Source organism: Stegodyphus dumicola, chromosome 2 (genome assembly GCF_044657685.1).
Source record: "Stegodyphus dumicola isolate Sdum_Otavi_A_Nest chromosome 2, ASM4465768v1".
NCBI classification, from domain to species: Eukaryota; Metazoa; Arthropoda; class Arachnida; order Araneae; family Eresidae; genus Stegodyphus; species Stegodyphus dumicola.
This window is the reverse complement of record NC_140769.1, coordinates 98,924,357-98,951,583: the sequence shown is the minus strand read 5'-3', so window position 1 is coordinate 98,951,583 and position 27,227 is coordinate 98,924,357. Positions and strand designations below refer to the sequence as shown.

General features: G+C 33.1%; 1 protein-coding gene across 1 annotated transcript in view; it reads left to right on the top strand.

Moving 5' to 3' along the window:
- The window catches only part of LOC118184794 (discoidin domain-containing receptor A-like), a 395,353-nt gene extending 374,310 nt beyond the window's left edge, over positions 1–21,043 (top strand). Inside the window, exons 5-6 of the mRNA XM_085810205.1 lie at positions 13,936–14,083; positions 20,916–21,043. Of these exons, the coding sequence (XP_085666331.1) occupies positions 13,936–14,083; positions 20,916–21,043 (276 nt within the window). The remainder of the gene's footprint in view (positions 1–13,935; positions 14,084–20,915) is intronic.
- Positions 21,044–27,227: the final 6,184 nt, after the last annotated feature.

The following is a 27,227-nucleotide window of genomic DNA, read 5'->3' as shown; positions in this document are numbered from 1 at the left end:
TTTTGCGGCCCACGGGCGCAGATACATGGTAGATGACCAGGAAAAATTACACGATTTACAGAAATAATTAACCTCATACAGCTTAGTAAACAGCTGTAAATTGCTCAAGAAGAACACATAAACAAGGCACATTCTTTTTAACATAAGAAATGATGCAAGTCAGCAATATCATACACAGAGTAAAGTCTAGAGCAGTAATTACTAATTTAATCGCATAGAACTCTTTAAACTGAAATGAATTTCGGTTCCAACCACTCATTCATACAGAGTTGTCCGACCTTCACACTTGAGGCTTAAAAAATGCTTTTTCCGTAAGCGTCTAAAAAGCCGGCAAGTTGGCCATAAAATCACCATATGTTGCCTATTTAGCTTCAAATAGTGTCGCCAAAGCTCGTCAGTTTGCTTATGCCTAAACTACTAATTGAATTATTCTTACACTTTAAACACAAGGTCCATTCAGATTTACAATTCTATACACGAAACAAGCACTTATAAACAGAAATATTTACAAAAAATTTACAATATCGGATAACAGGAGTTCAGATGGTTGGATTTCAATTGTACATAGCGATATGTTATACTTCATAAATATTCTTTTATTTAATTGATAAATATATCACTTTCCACAAGCGATTCGAATCACTAGGTGAAGTTCAGATAGTTGAATTTCTTTACTCTGGTATCTTTAATTAACAAGTCCTTCATTTCCGTTGGAATGCGTGTTTTAATTCTGCCTTTATCGGTACAACGAGAATGCCATATGTTATTAAATATACGTGAAACCACCGAAGCAGAGCATTAAAAATGTTTCGCTAACTTTCGAAACTTCTTGGGCGTGATATATTTTTGCAGACACATCACTTCTTAAAAGGAATGGGTGTTTAGTAGATAACTGCGGCCGACACCGAGTAAACGTGCTTTATCTGCTTGATCGGGCGTAGAAGTGTCGAAGCAAAGTTAAAGCACGACTTTTCCGTTGCCAGAAATATTGTCGGTTTCTTCTTAGCATTGATTTTCTACAAAATTTTGTAGTAAATAGGATTTGAGTGACTCCGTGTTGTTTATTTTAGCTGTGTTCCACGGCTCCACGCGGGCTAGGGAAGTTCAAAAAACAAAATAGAGTTAGAAATGTTTATAATTTTTCCGACAGCCATTCATTAATTATTTAAATCTTAAAATTTCTGAGGTGTTTTTTGTTGCTTCTAACTTACGTCAGATTTATTTCAAAGATTTGTAGCTTAAACGGCTGACGCAGACTCAAGCGCAAGATAACTTGACTCAATCAGAGAATAATTTAAAATAGTTATTTTGTAGCTAAATGATACTGTTATTTATGCTAAAGTGAACCCTGTTATGGAGACAACCTCTTTAAGAAGATCACCTCTAAAAAGTATGAGTACGTTTGAAACATAAATATGCATCAGAACTGAACATGTTCTCTCTAAGAAGATACCCTTCACTGAGAACCATAATATTCTGTAACCTTAAAGAATATTGATTGTCTTTTGTATTAATTTTTTAAGCTTTTATTTTTTATTAAACACATTTTAATTAAAGAAAATAATGGTAAACTTCTTCGAGTTGTTACACTTGCAGGGTTCTATTTATTTTTGCTAATAGTTATTTTAATTTGTGAAACTTTTCTAATTTATCTTATTCCCATTGCGTTTTTTCACCAGAATGCAAATCAGTTACAGTGAACAAGAGTATTTAAATTGTTGGAACGCAAAGTTTAAGCAGAGCGTTTTCCCTATTGTGAGCGCACATTGCTGTTTTCTTTTAGATTTTAACCTTAATATCGGCTACGCATTCTTGGCGCCGAGTTATTATTCTGTCGGTGTAGGTTCTGAGTCAACCTGCTAGCTTAAATTGAATTATGTACTATACTTTAAATTTAGTGTTACGTTATCTTTTAAGTTCTCACCGCAAGTGATCGGTATCTGTAAACACGTGTCCGTGCCGTCTGTATATATTGTGTTCAATAAAAGGGCCTTTTACACTCTTCTGGTTGTATTCACCTGTAAGCCTGTGCGAGAATTCGCAAGGATCAACACATCGGTAGAAATAATTACATTTTATAATAACTTAAAAGACTAGATCTTACACCCCTAGGCAGAGTCGTATTTCAGCGCCCACAGACAACTGAAGATTTCGCGCCCCCTGTTGCTTGCCAAGGATGGAAAACATTTAATTCTAAAATGTCGTAACATCAGTTTGGCGCCTCTTGGATTTTGCGCCCGGGCACAGATGCCCCCTTGCCCCCCTCTAGATATGCCCCTGCTCCTAGGGTTCTTACTTACACATTTAGGATTCCTAGAAAGTCAGGAAACAGATCATAGTCAATAAAATTCTGTGAAAATATAAATCTTTTTCAAAAAGCTGGAAGGGAAACATTCATCTAGAACATTTTCCCAAAACATAAAAAATTTTTAAAATGTACAAGTATATACATTTACTATTTCTTTATACTTCAGCCCTTCAGTTTAACTCTGAAACACCCAACGAGTAAATAATATGTGGCGTAAATATGTATTGCTGTTATACATTTATTTTGAAAAATAAATTTTTTTATCGAATTCATTACAGTGGAACGTCGGGTCATGAACGCGTCGCATCGTCAATAATTCGGTTGAGGAATAAATTTTCTGAGGGGAAGACAGAAGTTTCGTATAACGAACTTGCAAGCAGGTAACGAATGATTCTCAAAAGTGTTTTGAGGTAACCTCTGATACAGAGTTAACAGCGCGACCTTTCTTGACATATCATTTTAATAGTCCCCCTTGCTTAATTCTCTCTGAAAACATATGGCAAAAAGTGACTTACAGGACCATGAATTTGGCTTGGAAGAAACTGCTGTAATCAGAATGTCTATAATCGAAACCATGGGCTTCAAAGTTAAAAAGAAAAACGTGAAGCAGTTAGAGCACTACGAAAGTTAGTTTAACACAAAAGAACTACAAACTTTAAAAACTGAAAAAAAATATTTTGAAAAAAATTGCCTTCAGAGGCATATGGAAAATGATTCTAGTTTTTTTTTTTTTTTTTTTTTTTTTAAATTTTATTTCTCGGAATCTGCGTAAATTTTTACTAAAGATGTAACTCTGAAAATATGCTAGTAAATCTCAGCATATGCATTTTAGTGGCAATGCCATACGTCGTTTTACAAACATCTAAATGTGTAGACAAAAAAATATCACACTAGGCAAATTTTTAACGAGACAAAGGCTTGCTGAATTTCGATTGTTTTTATGCCATGAACAGTTATGTTTGCGTCATGAAACATATGCGTCAAACGTACTGTTATAAAAGTTTCGACAAGCAAGTGCTTATGGTTGGAGAAGCGGATTAATCCATTTTACCTTATAAGTTATTTTCTCTCTCCTTTCCGCGTGCCTTCGTGGTGTAACTGGAAGCATGCTCGACGCGTATTCGAGAGATCTAGGGTTCGAGTCTCGGCGAGAGCATTGCACGTTTTTCAAGTATCCTGCTGAAGGAATACCTAATAACTCTACAACCTTAACTCCTTTGAAGAACATAATTTCGATTTGCGAACGTTTCAGGTGGACAAACGGCCTTCAGAAACGACTAACATTCGGAAATCGAAGTTTCTCAGGATTCTTTTATGAAATTCTGCCTACTTATCTGAATAGTTTAAATGAAGGTTTTCAATATTTTGTTTTTTTATGTACTTTAAAGTAGTGAGTAGTTGAATTAAATTTCTCTAACATGTCTAGTTATTTCGTTGTATTTTGTAGTATATGCATAAAATATTCAGTTACTCTTAGAGGGTTTAATAAACAATTCATTCATTGATTATCGGTTCATCATTTCCAGTCGAGGAAATTATTTTGTTTAGTGACAGACATTCAGGGAAAAGAAAAATTAAATTTCAATGAGAACCTTGTATACTGTAATTTGAAATTCTGATAATATAAGTTTTTTTAAGATCATGTTTTTGTGTAAAATGTGCTTACCTAAAAATGCTTAAGGAGAAAAAAGCATATCTTTAAGAGAGAAGGGACAACACCCATTACAAGGTTGAGTGTGTTTAATGACCTTCTTGTCCATACCAAATGCTCTAGTGGCTCCCTGGTGTACTATTCTGGGCGAGGTCCTTCACAATGGCACGTTTAACGCTGCGTCTACACGAAGAAAATGAGACACCGAAATTGGCACTTGAGACATCAGGCTCCGAGAGAAATAGAAACAGGCTCTCGGCTGAGAGCCGGAGCACTTTGTGGTTATCTGGCCAGAGGTTTCTAGCAATCGATTGGGCGGGTTATTACTTTGATGGTAATAAAGGCAGATCGATGAAAAGGAATGAAAGTTTTAGGATGGTGGAGTATGCTTCACATTCTTCCGATAAAGTTAATCGGCGAATTATGAACAGCGATGTCAACAAGTGTTTAATGTTCGCCTTGCATCAAAGACTTTCGGACAATTTTATCGCTACATATAGAGCCAAATCCCGATTTTGAGAGCGCGGATTAACCGTATCTTGCTGTAATAGAAGTACGTTTGTTTACTAGAGAACAATTTAAAAATCGCTATCAGAAACCACCTGCAAAAAGTTATTCAGGAAAATACACAAAAGAAAACAAAAATACGTAGGATACTATCAGTTATACTAGACCATGTCTTAATACTTGGGAATTATTTTTATTTACAACGCCACCTAATTTAACTGTAAGTAATCTAAAATGTATTCTTAAAAGTGTATTTAAATTATCCATCGAAAGTAAACTTCTCAATATTGATGACGTATAAGTATTAATCTTTTCTTTTACACTGATTCCTATCAAAGGCACTTCCTCTCTGCATTCTAAAAATCATAATTTTTCTGGACTGCGTCATTTCTAAACCAATCTATGTCACATGGCTTGCGTAAGGCTAATGACGTAGCTAAACGCAGAAGTTCGTGAACTGTAACCTATCTAACCTAGACCCAATTCTTCCTCTTCGTGAGCTTCCATACTGTATAACTGCGCACTTGAGCTTTTACCTCTGTGCCGTATGGACGCTCTTTCATTCTGCTATCTTCCTATCGCAGTAGCAAAGAAAATGTAAATATTCTGGAAATAGGTATGACTGCAGTGCTAAGAAAAGTGTGGCCACAAATGTCAGTTTAAATAAAAACGGAATTTAAATTTACTCGGCTGCTAAATTTCCTAGTCATTACGGATCCAACATTATAGCATTCTACGCGATCAGAATTCTTCCTCTTCGATATGGATCTACGTGCTACGGCATCAATATTTCGACGGTTTTTTATGTTCATACGTCAGTGCTTCTAAATTTGTTTTCACCACATATATATAGCCTAAAAGGTGCTATTAATCTCGAAATGGGAGATTTTACATTGCTTCGCTGTAAACGGCAAATTACTTTTCAAATTGTTGTCATCAAATATTATTGACATTTTTAAAGAAATTAGATAACGAGGAATTTGCATAACATTTCTCGCTTTAAAAACAGCAGCAGCACCTAGAGCCATCCAGTTTTGAATAAGGTAGCGCTCCACACGAGCATGCGCACGTGAGAGCAAGAGATGGGGTCCTCCGAAAGCATCGCCGAAGAAGACTTCGCAGAGAAAACAAACAAGGCAAAAACCTCTTCGTGCAAAACATCGGGGGAGAACAGACAGCCAGAACCAAACATAGCAGTTCTAAAACGCCATGGTACTTAACATCGTCATCAAAAATAAAGCGATTCATAAACATCGCAGTTTTAAAACATGGTCGTCGAAAATATTGTGATAAAAATCACTCACAAATCATCTCATGGCGATAGCACTGCAGACATGCGTTTTTGAGATTTTAAAAATTATAAATGCATATTCGCTTATAATGATTTAAGAGGCCAAGAAGGGATGAGGAGTATTTTTACATTTCTATTTCATATTTTTGAATGAAGTCTACCCAACTCTTTAACTGCAGACTATACATGAAAAAGTTAATGACACTTTAAGTACACTAATGAAGTGTAACCAAATAAAGTTAATTTTTGCTAAAAGAATATCAGATTAACAAAGGTGAAAGAAAATAGTTATCGTCCAGTGACGATTTTGTGGGTGCTCCATTTTTTACCACGATAGTTTCGACGATGATGTTTTAAAACTGCGATGTTTTTGAACAGCTTTATTTTGTACTATTGACAGCTATTTTTTGTACTATGTTTTAGAACTATGATGTTCTAGAGTATAGCGAAAGTTCTTAGAATTGGCGATTTGCCTGGCCTCGTGCATGAGGCATGCTATCATAGTGTAACTAGGGAAAAAAGTGGAAATACTAGAATGTTTCTACCATTAGCAGTCCTGTTCTAAAAATATATACTTAAGTGAGGTTATCTAAACATAGTGAACTCTCTTATGGTGATCATCTCTGAAAATGACCAACATTTCTGAGAACATAAATAAACATCGGTATTAAGCATTACCTCTGTACAATGACAACGTTCTCTGAAGCAGAACCATCTGGAAATGTGGGTGGTCGTCTTAGAGAGGGTTTGTTGTATTTTGATAGAAAGCTTACATATTTTACTGCACATATATTGTTGTCAGGTTTTTTTTGAATACTTGTAGTATCTGAATCAAAGAAAAATTTTAAATGCATATTTTATATTTTGAAGCATTCAATCCTATTGCGATGGCATCCTCTGTAAGACAGTCACATTTAAAAATGACCAATACTTCTGAGAACATAAATAAGCAACCTAATAAACATTATCTTTCCAAGAAAACCACAGCCACCCAGAACCTTGGCTATCTTAGCGAGAATTCACTTTATTTTCTGTGCAGTATTTAAATAACGAATCAAAATGTAACATTTTGTGTTGGAAAAGTAGGGTGATTTCTTAGGGTCTATAACTAATTCATCTCCATGAACTCCTTTGTTATTTCTATAAAAGCGAACGTTTTTTGGACTGGAATCTCCGTTATAGGTTTCAAAATACGACAACCACGAAACGGAAAGAAAAGAAAAAAAAAGTGTTTTTCCATTTCCCACGAATGAGTTTTTTTCCTTTCCTTATCCAGGAAAAGAAACCTTCTCATCCCTTCTCTGCTGCTTTCCATTCTTCGTTCTCTTCCATGGTGCATTTCGAAGCGGCAAAGCCCTCTCCATCCCAGGGGGGCGCAGGGGCAATTTCAGATCTTAATGTCCCTCGGAATTGTTGGCGATCTCTTCCTAGAGACCCATAGTGGGCCGGCGGAAGGAAAAAAGGAGACCAGGAGATCACGGTGGTCCCCTATGGAGGGATTATATGCAAATGGTTTCAATTTCAATGAAAAGACAACTGTTCTGATGGTCAGACTATTACATATTGTACAAGTCTCACTTTCTTCACCCAACTTCTGATATAACTACTATGGTCACAAGAATGATAATACTCTAAGGCGGTTCAGATTATTTTGATTTCCTAAAGAAGTGGTATCTTACATAGGAAATATTCATTAGCGATGCTTATTTATAGTCTCAGAAATACTGGTCATTTTCAGAGGTAATCGTCTTAGAGAGTGGGCTGACAAGAGGCAATTTATTAAAACGTAACTTTTCTTCTACTGCATCTGAAAGCTTGGCCTTTCCAAACTTAAGCACTTTTGCATTACGCTACGCTACCATGAAGTTTATCTTCCATGCAGATTGTCAAATACTTGCTCTTGTACAAGAGGAAACCATTTAAAATTTTGTTTTGCACAGCCTGTTGAACTAGTCACTTTCCGCTTGATAAGATCTTTAACTTAGCTTTTAAATTACTTTATTATCTAACAACCTGAGAGATTCAAAAGCAATAAAAGCACATCTTAGAGAAGTCGAGTACTATAATGCTGAATACGGTTCCCATTCCTTGGTCTAGAGCACGGTTTCTTAAACTTTTTTGCGTGGGGACCCCATAATATTTATGGATTTTTGTAGGACCCCATAAGCATTGCGCAAATCCGACACACACTTGATTGAAACTATAAGTGCAGCAGATATGTGTATGATTTAATAGGCCGTTCATGAAAGTCATGTGAAGTCGACATTGATTTTTTAGTAACATACCTAACTGGTGTAATTTAAAGTATAAGCGACTAGCATTCTAAAACGACCACCTCTAATAATAGCGAATATTTTGAGAGCGTAAATAAACGCCCATATTGAACAAACATCACCTGAACATCTCGATAGGAAATCAAATACTTAAAAGTCTTTTATTTTAGATTTAAAAATTTTTAGAGCGCTTTAAGATAATAAAAAATTCTCACATGTACACCACAGACTTCCTTGTACGGAATATTAAATTATACGCATTTTTTCCTGCCTTTCATTTAAACTTATTTCGTCAAATTTCATTAGAGATATATATCGCATTCAATTAATTCAGTTCTCACTTCGCGACAAGGCAAAAATACATAAAAACACAAAATATCTATATTAAAAATTGAAAGGTGTAGGAAAACATAAAACACCAAATACAGTTAAAACAACTTAAATTTTTTTTTCACAATTAAAATTACAATTTCTACGCATAAACAAGCAATTCGGCCAGCGGGCAAGAAGGCAGATTTTTAGGTGCACAAAAATGAAAGATTACTTTTGTCTCACTCAGCAAAAAGACACCAAAGACGTAGAAATCGACTTAATTTGTAGTGGGCACTATGCTGAGTCAATATATGGGATAATTTAATAACTTAAATGATAATTCCGGAATGGATTAAGCATAATTTAATTCGCAATAATAAAAGAAGACTTACTTCGTTGTTGTGAAACTTAGTTTCTCTAGATTGGCAACAGATCCACTATCCTGCTAAGTTTCAAATGCAAACAAATGTGGCTGCTATGGTAAAAAAATTAGGCCTAGCCTCACTTAAACAACTTTTAAATTGTTGATAATTCTACAACTATAACATGCAGGTTAACTAAAGGCATAAAAACGTTAACCGGAAGATCAGAACAACATAATTCAATCATTTTTAAAGCAAAAAATGCACAATTTACAAACATATAAGAATAAAGAAACTGAGCTCACTGAGCCGAGTAACAGAGTGGATGTATATATACATATATTTATATACTTTTCGTGCGGCCACTTGCAACCAAAATAGGAGGTTCACATCTAGATGTTATGGTAGTCCTATACACAAAATTTCAACGTTCTGAGGCTACTTGTTTTTGAGTTATGGGAGATACATAAATACGTATATACAGACGCCACGAAAAACTTTCTTCTGACTCCATTTTAAATCAGTTTTATAATTCGTTTGGGAAAAAGAGTCCTCTTTATTCTGTCCTTACGTACAGATGTCACGCAAAAACATCGTGAAATTGCATTCGACAGCGGTCAAAATGGATGTTTTCGTTGAAATATGATACTCGAAATTTTTCGCGATTTCAATACTTCCTGCAAGGAAGTAAAAAATGACCATATAGGAAAGTTATTTCGTTTATTCAATCTAGCTATGAAATACGCGAGACACAATTTTTTAAGGTCTTTCTATCTATCCGATCGCGTCTATTACATTGTATTGTATTAAATTATATTTTATTTTATTATGTCTATTAAATTCATTAAACTTCTTATTTGAACAGAAATTCGATCTTAATTTGTTCTAAAGCTTCCAAAAAATCTTCATTTCATCTGTTAATTTAGAATTAGGAACGAAATTCTGGACTGATTCATTTGTCCGTTAAACACAAATCTGAGAGAAATATTTAGCAACAAATAAAACAAAATTCTGAAGAAATTCAAATTTTGAAGAAATTCCTATTGAGTGTAATATTGTCATCGCAAGTACATGTGTGTGGAAGAATTAAGGAATTTGAATCGTTAGAATGCGGTCAGATATTAATTTCAGAGTTTGAGTTGAACACTCAAAGGCTAGTTAAACCGTGTAAAAATTTCAATATAGTTCTACAAAACTAGCAGTTTTTTTAACCATGTTGACGCGAAACTTCAATTAAACACATCATCAAAACATAAACACACAGAAACATCCGAACGTTCATTTTCCTTAATTTTCTAAGTACTACCATGATAAAGCGCAACATATTTCCATGCGCTACTTTAACGCAGATGCTACTCTTAACGTGCAAGCGCGCAGCGCTGCACTAATACATAAATTTTAAGCGCTCCCACCTGTACTCTGTACTTAATACAATTTCTCTACTCACCTGTACTTAGTACCTGTACTGTTTCAATACTCATCTGTACTTAATACAATTTAAAGAAGTAATTGAAAAAATATTCTAAATGTTCTTCTTTCAGTTTTCTAAATAACTATATATGTAAGCACGTCACAATCCCATTATACACATATCGACTAATTAAAAAGCGAACATTTGCTATATCTGTATACACACTCCAGTGTCCCTTTGAGACTTTCTTAATTACCCGAAACCGTATCACAGAAAGCCAGAAGCTTTCTTGTCCTAATTGCTCTTCCGATTTCATTAGAAAGCGCATCTTTGCGAGACTACGTCGTAATTAGAACTCGCATAAAAATAAAAATATTTAATACATTTTATTCACTTTTGCAGAAGAGAAATGAGAGTGTGAGTTGTTGTTTTCATACTTCACTTTGAAGACAATTATTAATTCATTTGGTGTCTTAGGTAGATAAAATAATATATATTTTTAACGCTAGTTTTAGTTTATAATGTAAAGGAAAAAGACCACCCACGATTCTAAATTAATTTGATCTTCTCTCGTGGTCGACATCTGAGAAAGGTGATCTCTAGAATAGGGTTCATTGTAGTAATTACATCATTTAAGCACAGAGTATAAAATGTACATTTTAAAATTTATTCTGTAATTCAGTCAATATAAGTGTTTTAAAGAAATATGGAAACAATTTTTTGCCTAGTAAAATATATTGTTGTAACTTATCTCACTTGTCTGACAGTAATATAAGAACAAGTTCAGCAATTTTTACATGGATAGGATCGCAAGCCTGCATTCTGTCGTTGGCGTAGCCCTTGTGTAGCTTATAGGCAACCGAAGGACTTAGCCCACCTGTGTCTCAATTTCGAAGGAGAATTCCTTGGAACGGCTTCCAGGGATTCGCTCCCCTGCTACCATACCACACGACAAGATTGACAGCTCGTCTTGCGTTTTATGTGCCTAATATCGTAAAGACGTAGTACACTCAAGACCAAACATCCAAGCCTTCTCCGGGACTAGAGTCTGGGCCCATCGATACAGCAACCAACATCGCTGACCAGTATACCGACCAAGATGGCATAAATATATTGCATCAATGTGCGGCGAGCCCTTTTGAAATATCAGCTACGTTTCCAAATGGTTTTAATCTTTTAAAGACGTTGTCGTTAGAGATAAGTATGTTCAAAACCGAAACTTGTTTAGGTTCTCCAAAATAATAATCATTTTCAAAGGTGGTAGCCTCTAGAATATTCGCTATATTTAATAGTTAGACTAAGTTAATATTAGAATGGTGGTTAACTTGCGTCTCACTCAACGCTACATACTAAATCTTCTCGCGAGATGGAACTTATTTTTATTTCCATGCATAAAGAATGTCCGAAAGCAAATGTAATTCAATTATGCGGAAGACGTTGAGGAAAGTGTGTTGCATGTCTTGAATAATATTCCACATAAAGTGTTTGCATCCTTCAAGACAGACAGCAAAACGTTATGACAAGTATGTCGATGCTGATGGAGAATACACTGAAAGAAATGTAAATATAAATAAGTGTAAAGTATAATATCATAACAGAAAAACTGATTTTGGTTATTGTTTGGTACCCCTCGTATGTAAAATAGAAATACCCATATTTCCAAGGGATTAACGCATCCCTGCAGTTATTTAACGTTCAGCAATAATTTATGCACTTCTTTAATTTCTGTCCGTGGAATGTATTTTTGTAGTCGAAGCTGAGCGTAACACGAGTAAATGCATGCAAAGGCAGGAAAATAAGGAAAAGGCCGGAGATAGATGATACTGAACTTTTTCGTGACAGAAGTGTGTCCCCGAGAGCAGTAAGATAACGTTCCCGATCCGCTTTTTTATGGGAAAAAAAGTAGCAGTGAAAAATAGCAAAAAACGGGAACAGGGAAATCCTCACTTATCTCCGGTTCAACCCGGCATTTTCAATTTTTCCTCGTGCGCTTACTTTTTTATATTCCCGAAATCCGTACAAAAACAAATTTCTGGAAAATAAAATCCCTTGTCTATGCAACGTCCTGCAGCATGTGGATGGGGATCTTTACATTTTCTTTGCCCTTCCTTTCAAATAGGAAGGCTAGGATTTATATGTCTGTTGGGTGGTTGACGACACAAAATCTAAAGTACGAGAAGAAACAAACAAAACTGTTTTATTTTTATTTATTTATTTATGTATGTATTTATTGACATATAAAGAAGTTCGATATAAGTATGTTTTCAGGAATGGTGCGGTAACTAGTCTCTTCCATTTTTACAATTAAGGTTTTTGATATGTGTGTTGCTTACCCTACAGGGTGTTTCGACCATCCACTATCGTTGTTGGCGAATATTTCCGTATATTTTTTAAGAACGAAATTTGGTTTTTAGTATATACTGTGCATGCATTGGTTTATTAAAAATCTGAAATCATTTCCCGTTTCAGCTCGGCCGGTATTATGATGCATTAGTCCTCTTTATGAAAATTTTCGTTACAAAAAAAAAAAAAAAAAAAAAAAAAAAGTTTTAGGAAAATCTAGTGATAGGCTTAACTCTAAAAAAATCTATTTAGATGCAAATCTGATGCTTGGGTTTGGAAGTTATTAATACCTTCTTCGACCTTCCTAACTGATGGATCGTAATTATTTCAACGCAGGCTCTTTTTTTTCGCCTGCTCAAAAGTATTTCAGAAAAATTAAAAAAAAAAATTCTTTTTCTTCAACGTCTTCTTACTTTAATGAAAATCAGCATTTTTTTCACCCTAAAATTTTCTTAAAAGTGAGTTATAGCATTGTATTGTCAAAAGGTAAAAGTAAATTTTCTTAAATTTGAAAACAGTTGGGTTATAGGGATGCTAAATATAAAATTGAAAGTATTTTAGTTTAAAAAAAAATAAGTAATTCAACTTTTCTTGAAAGGTTAGTTTTACTTAAATCAGTTTTATATTAATTAACCATTTGTTTCTAAAATGCACCTTTGCTGTTAGAGTTCGACAAAGCGTCATGTCATGTGTTTAAAATTTGAAATAATTTAATTTGTTTATAAGAAGGCATTCGTGGTCTCTCTGTAGAACAAACATATGCAGTGGTGTCGTCCAGACAGGGTTAATTCGTGTTGCTGTATAAATGGAATTAGATCATCTTTCGACCATTAGGCGCTATAATTAATTTTGAGTTATCTGTGATCAAGACGTTTCTGCAGTCTTAACGGTTTTACATTTAGAATCAGGCAACAACCAATTTATGACAGACACCGAAAGAAATATTCTCTGAAAGCTTTAAGGCATGTCACAAGTATTGGTGAGAAGTGAACTTGTTCAAAAGGATGCTATTTAGAAGGTAACCAGTTTAGAAGGTGATATGTTTTGGATATGGATGTTATTTAGAAAGTTATAATGTTTTTAAGTTTCATATCCAACTGCTGTATAAGAGTTTTCCGCGGATATTTTAAATATAAGTGTAAATAAGCGCTACTTTATACACGTAGTACTTTATACAAAAATCTAAAAATCAAAAGATTTTTAATTTATATTTCATACATTTACGTCCCGTCAATCGCAGCAATTGCAAAGGGTTTTGAATCTCTATGTTTCATACAAAAATCTAAATCTCTTATGAAACTGACTTAACTTGAACGTCCTGAAAAGATGACGTATTGCAAAATGTGTGTATGTTTTGCTTTATATTGAGATAATTTTCAGAGCAAAACGTTTTATGAAGGGGATCATTTGATTGTTATAGTGTTTGTTATAATGTTTGTTATTGTTTATCATAGCCCCCTTGTTTGGTTTTTTGCAGCTCATTAAAGGAAACATCAATACGTACTCTGTCGTTAACAGGAAGCTTAAGCCGGTTATTATTGCCTCTAAGATTCGATTCATTCCCTTCAGTGTTCACTTGCGAACTGTCTGCATGAGAGTGGAAGTCTATGGCTGTCTTTGGAAAGGTGAGATGAATGCTTTTTTCTTTCACCTCCAAACTCAAATTACGCTAAAATAATAACCCTGCATAATAAAAATATCTCGAAATTAAGTGCTAGGGAATCTACCAAAACATACATTATATAATGTAAATTTAAGGATCGAAGCTTAGTTTAAGAAACTTTACATGCAACTTCATACAACTTGTGCATATTTAGGATCAATATTTAAGACACTTAAGCTTGTAGGTACTTTCTCACAGTTGGTATGTAAAAATATAAATGAAATAATGTAACAGGCTTAAGAAAGAATCACCTAATAATTATTTAAAAACATCTGAAAGTTTTCAGATTTTGAATTACGTCCAAAGGGGCGGTTTCTTATAACATTTTTTGTGTTACCGTTATTTATTAAATATCATGTTCTTCGCACTTAAACCATAAAATTCAGTTCAAGAGCAATATCGCAAAATAATTTTAAAATGAGCATATCTTTAGAATTTCCGATACACAGTCTCGCGAGGTTGGAGATAAAGATGTTTTTCTGTACAACGTTGCCATTGCTCGCCTTGAAATCCTTGGGTTTGCTAATCAAAAATTCGTTAAAGTTTTGCAAAATATGAAATCGATAATAAAACAAATTTTAAATTTGAGCTTTCAGATGCCCATATTGGTATTGGTAGAAGGATTACGTTATTCAAAATTGGACGGCTCTAGGTACCGTTGATTTATTACAATGCGAGAAACATTCATGCATTTATGCAGATTCTTCATTATTTAATTTCTTTAAATATAGCATAGGGCGATAATGTTTGGTGGCAAAAATTTGAAAAATGAAACAACGCTTGCAGTGAACCAACGCAAAATGCCAAAACGAAATTAATAATCCTTTTGGGAAAATCGCCCCTAAAAAGTATTGGTAATTTTTAAAATCTGTTTCAATAGCATACTCACAAAATTTTGTTAAGGGGACACATACACCTTAAAACCCATAAGATCTTCGAATATGTAATAGTTGTAAGAATTGGGATAACTTATTTATTTTAAAAGCAATTACTTCCAACTTTTTACAGCTCATTACATAATATAGCTGCATCTGAAATAGTAATCAGAAAGTTTGTGTTGCCACAATTATTTTTATAATTTATTCCACTTTGTGAGAAAGGTTTTCGTCATGTTTCCACCTTACGCGAACAGTTTAAAATATTCTGTTGCATAATTTATTTCCATATTTAATATATTGCTTTTATAACATTTGGAAACTACTGTGAACCAATAAATAAGAATCTAACCAATAAATAAGAACCAATAAATAAGAATTTCATGATAAATTTTTATTTTATTTGGATTTGCGTTTTTAAAATGTATTTTATTAAAAAATTCTGTAATGTTTTTGTGCATAAAATTTTTTAATATTAAAATATTCACCAGGTTTTTGGTTCAGTTAGAAAATAGTGCCCCTATAAAGAATTCCATCAAATTTCAAGTAGGTACCATTAATCATTTTTAAAATATCATGCGCGCAAGCTGGAAACATTACGAAAAATTTTGTCACAAAGCGGATTAAATTACAAAATTATTTGTGGCAACACAAACTTTCTAGTTACTTGTTCCCAAAGCAGCTATATTATAAAGTCAGCTGTAAAAAGTTGGAAATAATTGCTTCTAAAATAAATGAAATATCCCAATTCTTGCAACAGTTACATATTCGAAGATCATAAGGAGTTTAAGCTCCCTTAAGTGGCCTTGTAGCCACTTTTGCACAATACGCCATCAGACGTTTCTGTGGCATGTCAAAAAATATAAATAAAATAATGGAAAAGACTTAAAAAGTATCACCTAAAAATTACTGGGTTTCTTAAAATCTGTTTTAATAACCATATTCACAAAATTTTATTAAGTGGTCTTGTAGCCACTTCCGCGCAATACGCTATCGCACTTTGCTGCGGCATATCTAAGTAAAATAATGTAATTAAAAATATACCACTAAAGTTACTGGTATTTTTTAAAATTTGTTTTGATAGCATACTCACAAAATGTTATTAGGTGGTACTATTATAAATGAATGGGCTTCATTGTGCATTTGATGTATATTTCGGAAGAATTAATGACTTTTGTTAAAATGTATGAAATGTATTTTTTGATATATCAGTGCAAATGAAGACGTTTCACCAATAAAAATAGCTTCATTCAATGAGTGTCGCAAAATATAAAGACACCCGAAATTTAGTATTCAGTAACTCACTCAAAAATAAAACGCTACGAGGATGAATGAATACATATATATATATGCCCGAATTCAATTCCACAGTCACCCGGAATTAACAACGGCTGTTTTTTTAAAAACAAAAATAATTTCAATAAAATACATTCCGCCGCAAAAATAGGAAGCATATATATAATGATAGTCTCACAAAAGACTCTCATTCTAGATGCGTAGTGGTCCATTAATCAAGGTAAAATAAATAAATAAACGAAGTAGAAAATAGAAGAAGAATGCAATGAAGAAATACTACAACGTAACGTTGTGCGGCCGAATCATTTTAATGGCACTTCTTTTGAACAGGGAAGGCGGTGCTTTGCTTTTAAGAGTCTGCCCCTCGTCGTAAATTAACTCCGAGGTTATACTAGCTTGCCCGGTTCTAAATTTAAACGTGAGAATCCAGCAGAAGGAACTTTAGAGGAAGAATAAAAAAGGAGTATAAATACGAGCAATACCCGACGTCTTTTGCATAACGCTTCAAGCAAAGAAAACGAGATTTCCAAGCAGATTTTTCTGTTTCTTTTTTTTTAATCTTTCAAGCAGTCTTTTGTGGAATGAGTTAGATTTTCGTAAGTCTTTTTGTGGAAAGGGGTGGTAGTGGTAGTATCGTGATATTTGTTTCCAGAGCAGCAGTGATAATGAGCAAGAACTTTAAGTAAAATTATCAAAAATAATTTACGATTGTAACTGGTGTAGAATAAATTACTAATTATAATACTATTGATAAATTACTTTAGTTATTAATTACTAGTTATGTTGGTATTATTAACTGTATAGGCACACAAGGTTAACTAATTAGTTAGAATTATTTTAGTAATCTTACTAATTACTAATTATTTAATAGTATAGTAATATTTATTTGCAGGGAAGGAATGATAATGAGAAAGAAATATGCTTTTAATGAAACTTTCAAAAGTAATTTACCAATCTGTGGTCAAAAGTACTGCATTATTTATCTCTCATTCTGTGCAATGTAAACTTTATGACGATGAATTTTCTTTCTTGTGTTTTGTAGTCTAGTTTTTTACTTTCACTTGTAATAATTTTTCAAATGATAATAGTTATTTATTTATCGTAAAAAATAATATGCATTAAATGCACCATGAATATGAAGTTTGATATTTGAATATATCTAAGCAATTCGTTATGAAAGCAAATATTTAAAGAAAAATTAATAAAAAAGTAATTGAAAATAATGATTTAGCTATGACTTTAAATTTGTGCATAAAAAAAAAACTGTTTGAAAAAGTATCCTCATAGCTGTTCTAATTGTGCATCAATTATTGTGTTAGTTGGAAAAAAAATCACAAATTTGTCTCATTGTTATTTCGACACTATTTAAAATTACGCAAATGTGCCATATATGTTGAAAGTGCAAAAGAGGTACATTTAGCTGTTATTGGAAATAACACGGTAACTGAACACGCAATCGTAACGTTCTTCTTTCAGTTGCACAGCTCGTTCGGTCTATAAGATTAAACTCAGTTTTGCTTGATCTGAAAACTCTTCTAATTTCCCGGAATGGCAAAATTTCATACTATAATTAACAGTATTAGAAAGCTAATTGAGTACAACAGAAAAGAAAGTAATTAAACATTTATTGTGGCTTTATTTCGAAGTACAGAACTAAATTAACTAATAGAAATTTACTTCCGCGGCTGAGCATTAAAGTCGCTGAATTCAGGCAGTTTGGTCCAAGGTTCGAATCCCGGGGAACGGGCTGGCTGCATATGCGTTTTCATGGTTTTCACCATGTGTAACGTATATTTTCCCTTAGAAAATACCCGTTACACATGGGGATTCCCTTAGAAAGTCCTCCACGAAGTCACCCCTCTCTTAAGCCGGATAGCCCTTGAATGCTTTGCCAGAAACAAATAAACGGAATAAAACACGTTTACTTCCACTTCTGGCAAGAATAAACAACAATGAATTCAATTATATATAGTTCAAAGATTTCGATTGGTATCTTAGTAGCTTCTTTAATTGCATGACTACTGTTCAAAGCAAAGCGGAAACTCATCCACTGCAAATAGGATCGGCTCACAAACGGGCATCAATAGGGGAATTTCAATACGGTAGTTCAGCGTTTCCGGTGCATCTTCACTTAATGTTAGATTCTTATTCTTACTTAAATTTTCTCTCAGTTTTGTATTCTGGTGAAGTGGACGAAACAGTAGGAGAGTAGAACAGCTTTCTAGATAAGAAATAACATGTTAATTTAAATAAACTTTGCGGTTTTTATATTACAGGAAATAAGAATTTATTTTGAAAAAATATTTTTATTCAATCTAAAAGTGTTTAATGTAAGTTACAGCCTAAAATCTCACTAGTGGTTGAGTGACTAAGATCGCTGAGCTCTGCTTATATGGCCGTGCAATACTTATTTTCTGGAAACAGGTTGGCTGCATGAGGATTTCGTGATTTTCCTCATGTGTAACGTGAATATGAGATAATTTCATTACTTAAACATCTAACCCCGGCCTCGGCAACGTATAACCTATTTCGACCAAGTTACCCACCTGAATTTCGAAAATAAAGTATGATATATCATACTTTATTTTCGAATTCATATATGATACAGTAAATTATAAAACATAAATATGAAATCAGCACTTGAAGAATAAAAAAAACGAAAATAAATAACAACAATAATACTTTTGTTTTATTCCTGAATTGCAGTAATAAACATGTATTTTTATTTTTTTTAAATATAAAACTTTTAACACAGTTATAAGGAGAAAGGGCAAATCTGATCCATAATCCATAATTCAAAAATAAAGGCTTGCTTATTTTCTGCATTCGGTTCAACTTAAAAATGCGAGAAAATATTTTCGCACAGGAAATTTATTTTAAGTAAGAACAGGAGAACCTAAACTACGGAAAATTCAGATACTTGTATTCGGTTTAAGCAGACTAACAATGAGCCAGACTCGACTAAATTGAGATCACACGTTCGACATCAGGGAAGCCTCTGATATCGAAGACGAGGCTAAATTTAATTCAATTATGTTTGTTTTTGAATTAAATTTATCTTCATTTTCGATATCAGAGGTTTCCCAGAGGATAATAGTAACAATTTAAATTTTTTATAATAAAATGTTAAAGCATATTGCAATTATTTTCTTATTAAAATTTATTTCATTATTCACCAAAAAAGACTGTTCTAAAATGAAAATTTTACTGACCCGAAACGTCTTCTGAATATCCACATTTTGGTTAATTTTGACCCGCAGCGAAAAAAGCTTGCCGACGCCTGATCTAACCAATCAGTTTAAGTTAAGGAGTCAGATACCTTTAAATAAACCAAAAAATTGAATGTTTTTTTATGTTTTTATAATGAAACTCGAATTTATGCAAGCAATTTAAAATAAACCGATGTAAAAATTCGCTGTAGAACCAAAGTTATAGTAAAAAATAAATTTAAACATTTTCCATTTAAATTTATACATGGTTTATTTACATTTGCATTTTTCGCTTCTCATGGGAACATCCACAAGAAATGGAAATTAATTCTGTTAAATATTTTAGTTTTATAACTTACAACTTTTATAACTTTAGTTTTATAACAGCAAATATTCATTCTTTTTAAACTGGAGTTCTAATAAAATTTTTAGTTGTTTTACATTGTTGTAATTCTTAGTGTTTTGTTATTATTGAAAAGGTAAAAACGAAATGAAAATTCATCCTGCAGTATAAGATGGTCCTATTAAGCCAAACAGAGTTTAAACTTATATATACACCTATCAACTACAGTAGGCTGGCTATCTATGCATGAAGTGCAATGTAGAATGTTCTTCATTTTTGAAAATTTTTCTCTAAAGATTTTCTCTCGTCAAAATAATGCTAGTATTATACTGAGCGTTTTATGCAAAACGGTTACTTTTAAAAGTAGAAACTTGGTAACCATTATTTTAGTTCAGTATCTTAAAGGTGCAAGAAGTTGCATTGCGAGGTAATATTTCTTAACATCATTGCATGGTCGGTAATCTAAGTAATTTATTTCCAGAATTAGAAAATAAAGTGTAAGAGATTTCAGATTTGTTTCTTTTCTTCTGTATCTTTTATTTGTTTGTTTGTTAATATGGGTTGTTCTTCTTTCATGTGTTTTAACTGCCTTCTGATTAACAGTGATTTTGAGTTAACCCTGAACAATGTCTCCAAACTTACCTCGGTTAATTGAGAGTTGCGTATATGTTGGAAAAACGTTGATGCTTAGTTTCTATTTAAAGGATCACCTTTCTCTTTAAAAATAAAGGCCTGGTTAAAGAATTACTTCTTTCGGAATTTTACTTACTGGATTAACGGATTTTAAGACTCTGAAAAATCTAATCAGAATTATTTTCCCTTGTTTATTTCATTTATTTGTGTATAATAAATTGGAAATTCATTGAATAAATTTTTATCAGAATTACAATAATGAACAAAATGTATAGCTTTAGATTTTCCACTTTAAAGCAAATATTACTCAGTTATTTTTCAAATTACAGTAAAAAGAATTACATTATTAATGATCGAAATTTTATTATTATTATTAATATTTCGTATTTATGTAACTATTTCTGGAAATCTTTTTAGTATTTTTTATTTAATTTCTAGGTATCAGGAAATGTCAGTTTAATGTTACCAACATAATCCGTATGTCTCTGGCAAGGCAATTGAATACAAACGGTAGAGTGGCAAAGGCTGCTGATAATTTAGTAACTTGTCTCCGTCTTGTATCTTAAAGTCTTGTCTCGTTCTTCATCTGTAGGTATCTGATCGGATAGTTGGTGTGTTGTTTCCACCTTTTCCTTTCAATGTATATCAGTAAAACGAACTAATTTTCCTTAACAGGTCATTCACGAAATTATCGTTTCAAGATAAATAGCTACCGTGAACTTTCAAATTTTAAACACATAGTGTAGCTTATCATTTTTCAAATTTATATGTCTGTAAATGTTAGGCTACTGTTTAAATATTTCTTAAATATTATTTTAAAAAAGAAAAAAGTATTTAAAGTCATTTCAATAAACGTATATAAAACAATGAAGGAAATTCTAATTTCAAGTGAGTATTATTTAACACACGGGGGGTCACCTAAATTTGGATTCATTAAAAGAAAATGATATAAAACGAGCAAATTTGTACACCAGCGTGCGGTCCCTAAAGACTTTTATTTTCCCCCTTTCTTTCCTGCTCCATGAACTGTATTTTGGTGTTCCAATTTTCACCGTTAGGTAGCTCTGTGTCGCTAATATCTCCAATATGAGCAGACTCAAATTTTTTAAAATAAGATGTTCTACTGAAAACTGGTAATGATCTTCTATACTGTCAGTAGTATTGTAGTATGTTCCTAAATGCGAACAAACAGTGCCGAAAAATATTCATTTTTCTTATTCTGTCTGTAGCGCTACACAAATAGCACAATCTTTCGCCTAAAATTTGAGCTAAAACGTATTTTTACATACTCCCCCCCAAAATCCCCTATCAGAAGTCTTTGCTTTGCAATCCGCACTTTTATTGTTAGTAACTCTTGTTGTTACTCTGTCTCCATATTGTTGTTTTTATATAATTTTTTTCGTGTCTAAATTTATTGCATGCTTTATAATAATACATTCACACACGCACACTTACGTATATTTAACTTTCATGTCTAAAACTTCGTTCTTTTATGTCTGAATGATGAGACTATACCTAATATCTGTGTAATCAGATTCCTCAATATGATCTTTGCGTGTCTTGTAAAAGGAAAGGTAAATACATGAGCAGCAAATATTCATTCTTTATGCGTATTTATAATCTCATCCTTATTTGTCTTACACGCATATACGCAGTTTCGCGTAAAGCTTCCTTTTCCTAACGTATATATTCGATGGCTGTGTATTTAATTGAGAAAATACGAAGCAGAAGATTATACAAAGTGTGTCCGAAACTATTTAGGACTAATATGTTTAACAAACTTCAGAAAACCTACCGAACGATAATTGACAGCCTTTAATAATATGACATCTAATCTTGCTTTTCGCAAAATACCGTCTGCTCATTTTTTATGCACTTAAATATATTTTGATTAAGTGAAAATCCGCTTTCATGGACTTGAAAACGGAGCATATAATGTAAACCAAATGGCAGATATCAGTTCAGACTATGTCAAACAAATAGTGTCTGGAGATGAAACGTAATGCTCTGCGTATGATCTTGAGACAAAACGGCAGTCATATGCTTGATGGAGAACATTCACCGCAGCCTCAGAACTCAGGTTTCAGAAATCTCTGGTAAAGGCCCTGTTGGAATCGTTTTGATTGGAAAAGGATAAGGAACTGATTCTTAAGGCACAGAATATGAGTACAGTATTTGAGATAAATATAATGAACATATGTCTGAAGAGAATAAATCAAATAACTTGTTTCTGTTGCCCTAGAACGGGCCGTCACACAGTCCCATTTGAATCTTGTAGAGACATTAGGTTATTTCGAAACAGGAGAGATGAAAAAGGAGCAATGCCCTCACTGGGCTCGAACCCCGGAGCTATAACCCCGAGCTATAACGATGTTTATTTAAGTTTATATTGAGCAATATCTCTTCGTGAGTGATAACAATACATGCGTATGAAAAAACTGCCTATATTTATTCTTAAATACGTTTTTCGAAATCTATTGTTATAAATGCATCTTTGACGTTAGTTCGAGCTCGACAGTCATGGCAATAGGAATATTATTTTCAGAGTTGTGGGGCCTTTTAAGCATGGAATACGATGGAGAATCAGTTCAAGTGAAAACGAGTTCGATGTTCGTTGATGAAGAACGAAATTATGTCTATGGCTAGAATACTTGATAACAAAGAGGAGGAAAGCAGCGATGAGGATAGCGATGAAGTAAGAGGTGTAAGAAGGGAAAAGATCAAGATAATAGACAGTAAATGTCATAGTGAAAGTGATTCTGCTGAAGAGACAGAAAATTTATCATGGATAACGTGCACAGAATCCGAACAAATATCGCAAAGAATACCGTTTGTATCCAGCGGAAGAGCCGCAGGACCGCAAGACACTTAAGAACCATTAGATTTCTGTAGAATCATTTCAAGTTAGCTGCAAGAAATTCGCCAAGTATGCAGAAAATCGTCTTAAGTTGCTGTTTATCAAAGCGAAAAAAACCTCGAGTGCAAAGGGTTGTTTTATATTACATATTAACGCTATTGTTGCCTTTACTCCTGTAAAGTAGTTTCCTTGTACATATATAAGTCAGACAGAAAAACACGTTTTACAGGCATATTGGTTATTTGAATTTTAGGTGTTTCCGCAAAAGGATTTCTATCATGGAAGACGTTCTAAGAGAAACTAGATCGTTCATATTTTGCATGTGACAAAATCCACATACACACTTGAACAACTTATTCTACTATCACTCAAACTCATATAAAAATAACGCCTGTTTTTAAAATTCAATATCAAAGCTACATTTGTATTGAATTGCATTATATACATAATATTATATGTCTATGGCACATAACGAAATATTAATTAAAAAATGATTTGACCTACTGAAGATGATGGAGCTGGATATATTTATCCAAAGAAGATGTAGTTGATACATTTCTTTGTTTTTGGCATAACGTTATTAAAGTAAACTGATATCACCTTTTAGTATAGTTCGATAAATATTTCGATTTGAATACGATTAGGTAAAAGAAATCAATTTAATTTTTGTAAGCATGCCTACCACCCACAATATAAGGTGCATGATTTATTTGGTTATGACAAAGCTTACGGGCTAAGGGAAGGGTTGTCTTCGTGGGGAATCTTTCCAAGCGAAACTACTGGTATACACGTTGCACATGAGGAAAACCAAGAAAACGCCCATGTAGCCAGCCTGTTCTCCGGGATTCGAACCTCGGACCGAACTACCAGTGTTTGGAGATTTTACCGCACGGCCGCTAGTTGGCTTATAAGATACATTTAACGGAGATTAATTTTGAAATTCAGAAAGGTTTACAGAACACTTTCGATTAGCCGGTACCCGTCTTAAAAAATTTTATTACATTTATTTCGGTGAGATTAAAAAATATATATAAAATCGCAAGTCATCGAAAAAAAAAAAAAAAAAAAGAAGGGGAGGGGGACTATGGAAAATACAAAATGGAAAAAAAATGTTCGGGGTAATAACAGTGACAGATGATGATGTATATAAGATGAAATTTTTCAAATAAATTAAAAGTAAAAGAATATGGCTTTACTAGTTTGAACTCAGTAACACCGTACGAATTTGTTTTAAAGATTATTTATTAAATTACTAATGTACTTCATTTCCGGTGATGTTTATTTTTTTTAATTTAAAGTGTGTTCTTTTTGCTTTAAATAACGATTGAAATTCCATAAGCAAAGAAATGTAATCTCCAAATTAAACTGTTTGAAAATACAAGTAAATAGTTAATAGCATTTTTCTGTTCATTGCATATGAACTCTTCCTTCCTTCTCTGTTTCTTACTGCAACTCAAAAACAATAGCGGTATTATTGTAGCGATAAATTTCTAAAAAATACAAATTTAAAATATAAATCAGAAAATATCTGCGAATTTTATTTGGGTTGAGGTCTAAATTTCGAATTGGAGAATAGGAATCAGTTAAGTTTAGTAAAAAAAGGGATATTAATATTAAATATATGGCAAAGTCATTAACAATGAGAAGCTAAAATATTAAGAGGTAATTTTTTAAAAGTTGTTCGTGCGATTTTTACAAAAATTAGAGTTTTGGCCGAAATATGGAAAAATCGTTATGTCATTTCAGAAGAAGTCTGATTTTGTGTCAAAATACCTAACTAAGACAAATGTTATATATGAATCAAATACATATCTTAAGTTGAACTTTCGAGACTAAAAACTCAAGTTAAATTTTGTCAGTCGGCGCAGTAGAATGGGAGATATAAAACTGTCCCTCTTTTTTCCATGCAGAGTGTTGCATAATGATCACAAATATCGGGTATTTCAATAATAGTATATTCGTCTAAAATGATATGCATGATGATAAATGGTTTGCTAATATTTATCATGAAACTTAAAAAATACGATTATAAAATTACAGCGTTTGTGAACAGAAAATTGTTTGAACTTTTTAAAATTACTACACATCCCCTCTTTGTTATTTGAAATTTCCGTTTTCCATTCGAGATTTTCGTTCTCAAAGGAGGAAGCATCTGTTCAGTCCCAGGACTGTTCGAAAGATTTCTTTATTTTCTTAATTAGGAACATGTTCCAATCACAGACGATAGGTAGATACATAGAAGTTTAAAATGTTCCATCTTATGCTTTTCTGCTCACTGTTACCAAAAACTTAAAACTAAACAAATTGTTCTTTTTTTTCTTTATGTGTTTCTGCGCCATTCCCTTGCGGAAATTTCCTGAAATTCTCCTTTGCTTATGAGGCTGTTTTGTTTTATTTATTTATTTATCCTGGATTCTTTTCTTGATTGTTATTTTCATTTGCACAAAAGAAAGGATTTTTGCTTTAATACGAAATTCTCTATGGATTTTTTGCAGGCGCTGAAAAATAATTATACATTCTTATAAGTCAAAATTAAAGTGGAAATATGAAAGAAAGAAATATAATTTCTTTTTAAATTTGATTTGAATTTTTTTCTTGTTTTCGTTAGTTATAAACATGCTCATATTTACATCGTATTTAATATTAATAAATGTTTTATAAATAATACTACAATTATGCTGGTTGTGAGCTTACATCTTTTGCTTACGGAATAAGGTGTTTTTAAATAGAACAAAAGGTCAAATATTTTATGCTTTTAAAATTAAAATTCGATTTCTTACAAGCATTTTACTATCAAAACCTGTTAAATCTGATAAAATCGGTCATTTCTTCCACATTCACCCGGTATTTACTGAAGAGTTCTCCCTCCAACTTTGCTTAGTCTTTGATTACCGAGAATGTTTTTAGTAACGCGATTTTGAAGTTTTCCCAGTTGTATGCTTCGGAGCGTGGATCTTTCCAGCAGGAACTTTCCGATAACCTTGAACCAACTAAGGGCTTCTCCTTCTAAGTTTGCTGTCGCAATTGTTACTTTTTGAAGTTCATTGACGTGATGTTACGTAAAATGTAACTCCAACTGCTCCACAAGCGAACCTTTGCAGTCGAACGTCGCAGTTGGCTTCATTGCTGCCCGCGTGGTTTCTACTATGAAACCAAACCCTTCCATAGGGTTTACTGGTACCCGAGGGACTTGAAAGGTAGGAAGCTTCATTGCAAAATTTCCTTTTTCTAACGCCATAATCCGTTGAATTTTCGGGAGCTAAATGTAGTGTTACACGTCCTTTCTGTATGATAAAACGTCAAGGAACCTAGTGGACTATGCAGCGACTTATTATGAGTTCAATACATTTAAGACGTACACTCGAGAAGGGATAAAATACCCTTTTATTCACTCAAATAAGAATGACAGTTGGCCTCCTTCTCGGGCTTACAGGAAATGCTCTACTCGGGCTTTAACTCAGAATAAGAAATAAGAAACTAAATTATAATTAACTAATCGACACTTAGCCGAAGATAGACACAATTATTTAACTTAGTTGACCCTTAAATTAAACTAGCCGGCGATTATCAATCGGAACGTATAATACGGCCGAGCGTAACAGTTTCAAGAATGGCGTAGCCAGAAGGCGAACACGCCCCATTAAGGACTCCTAGCACTCTCTATCAAAGTAAGCTGAACCTTCCTTAAATGCTCATTTGCGTTCAGCGCGATTCTAAAAACTCATTCTGGTAGGGAGTTGTAAGTGGAAAGAAGAATTGAACGGAAAGGGTTTCAAAATTAAAATAACTGTTATAAAATTAAAGTATACCTTACAAGTTACTAGAAACTGATATCCAACCCTAACTTTGCTTCGACTCGTATAATTTGACTTCAATTTCCTAACTGATGCTTT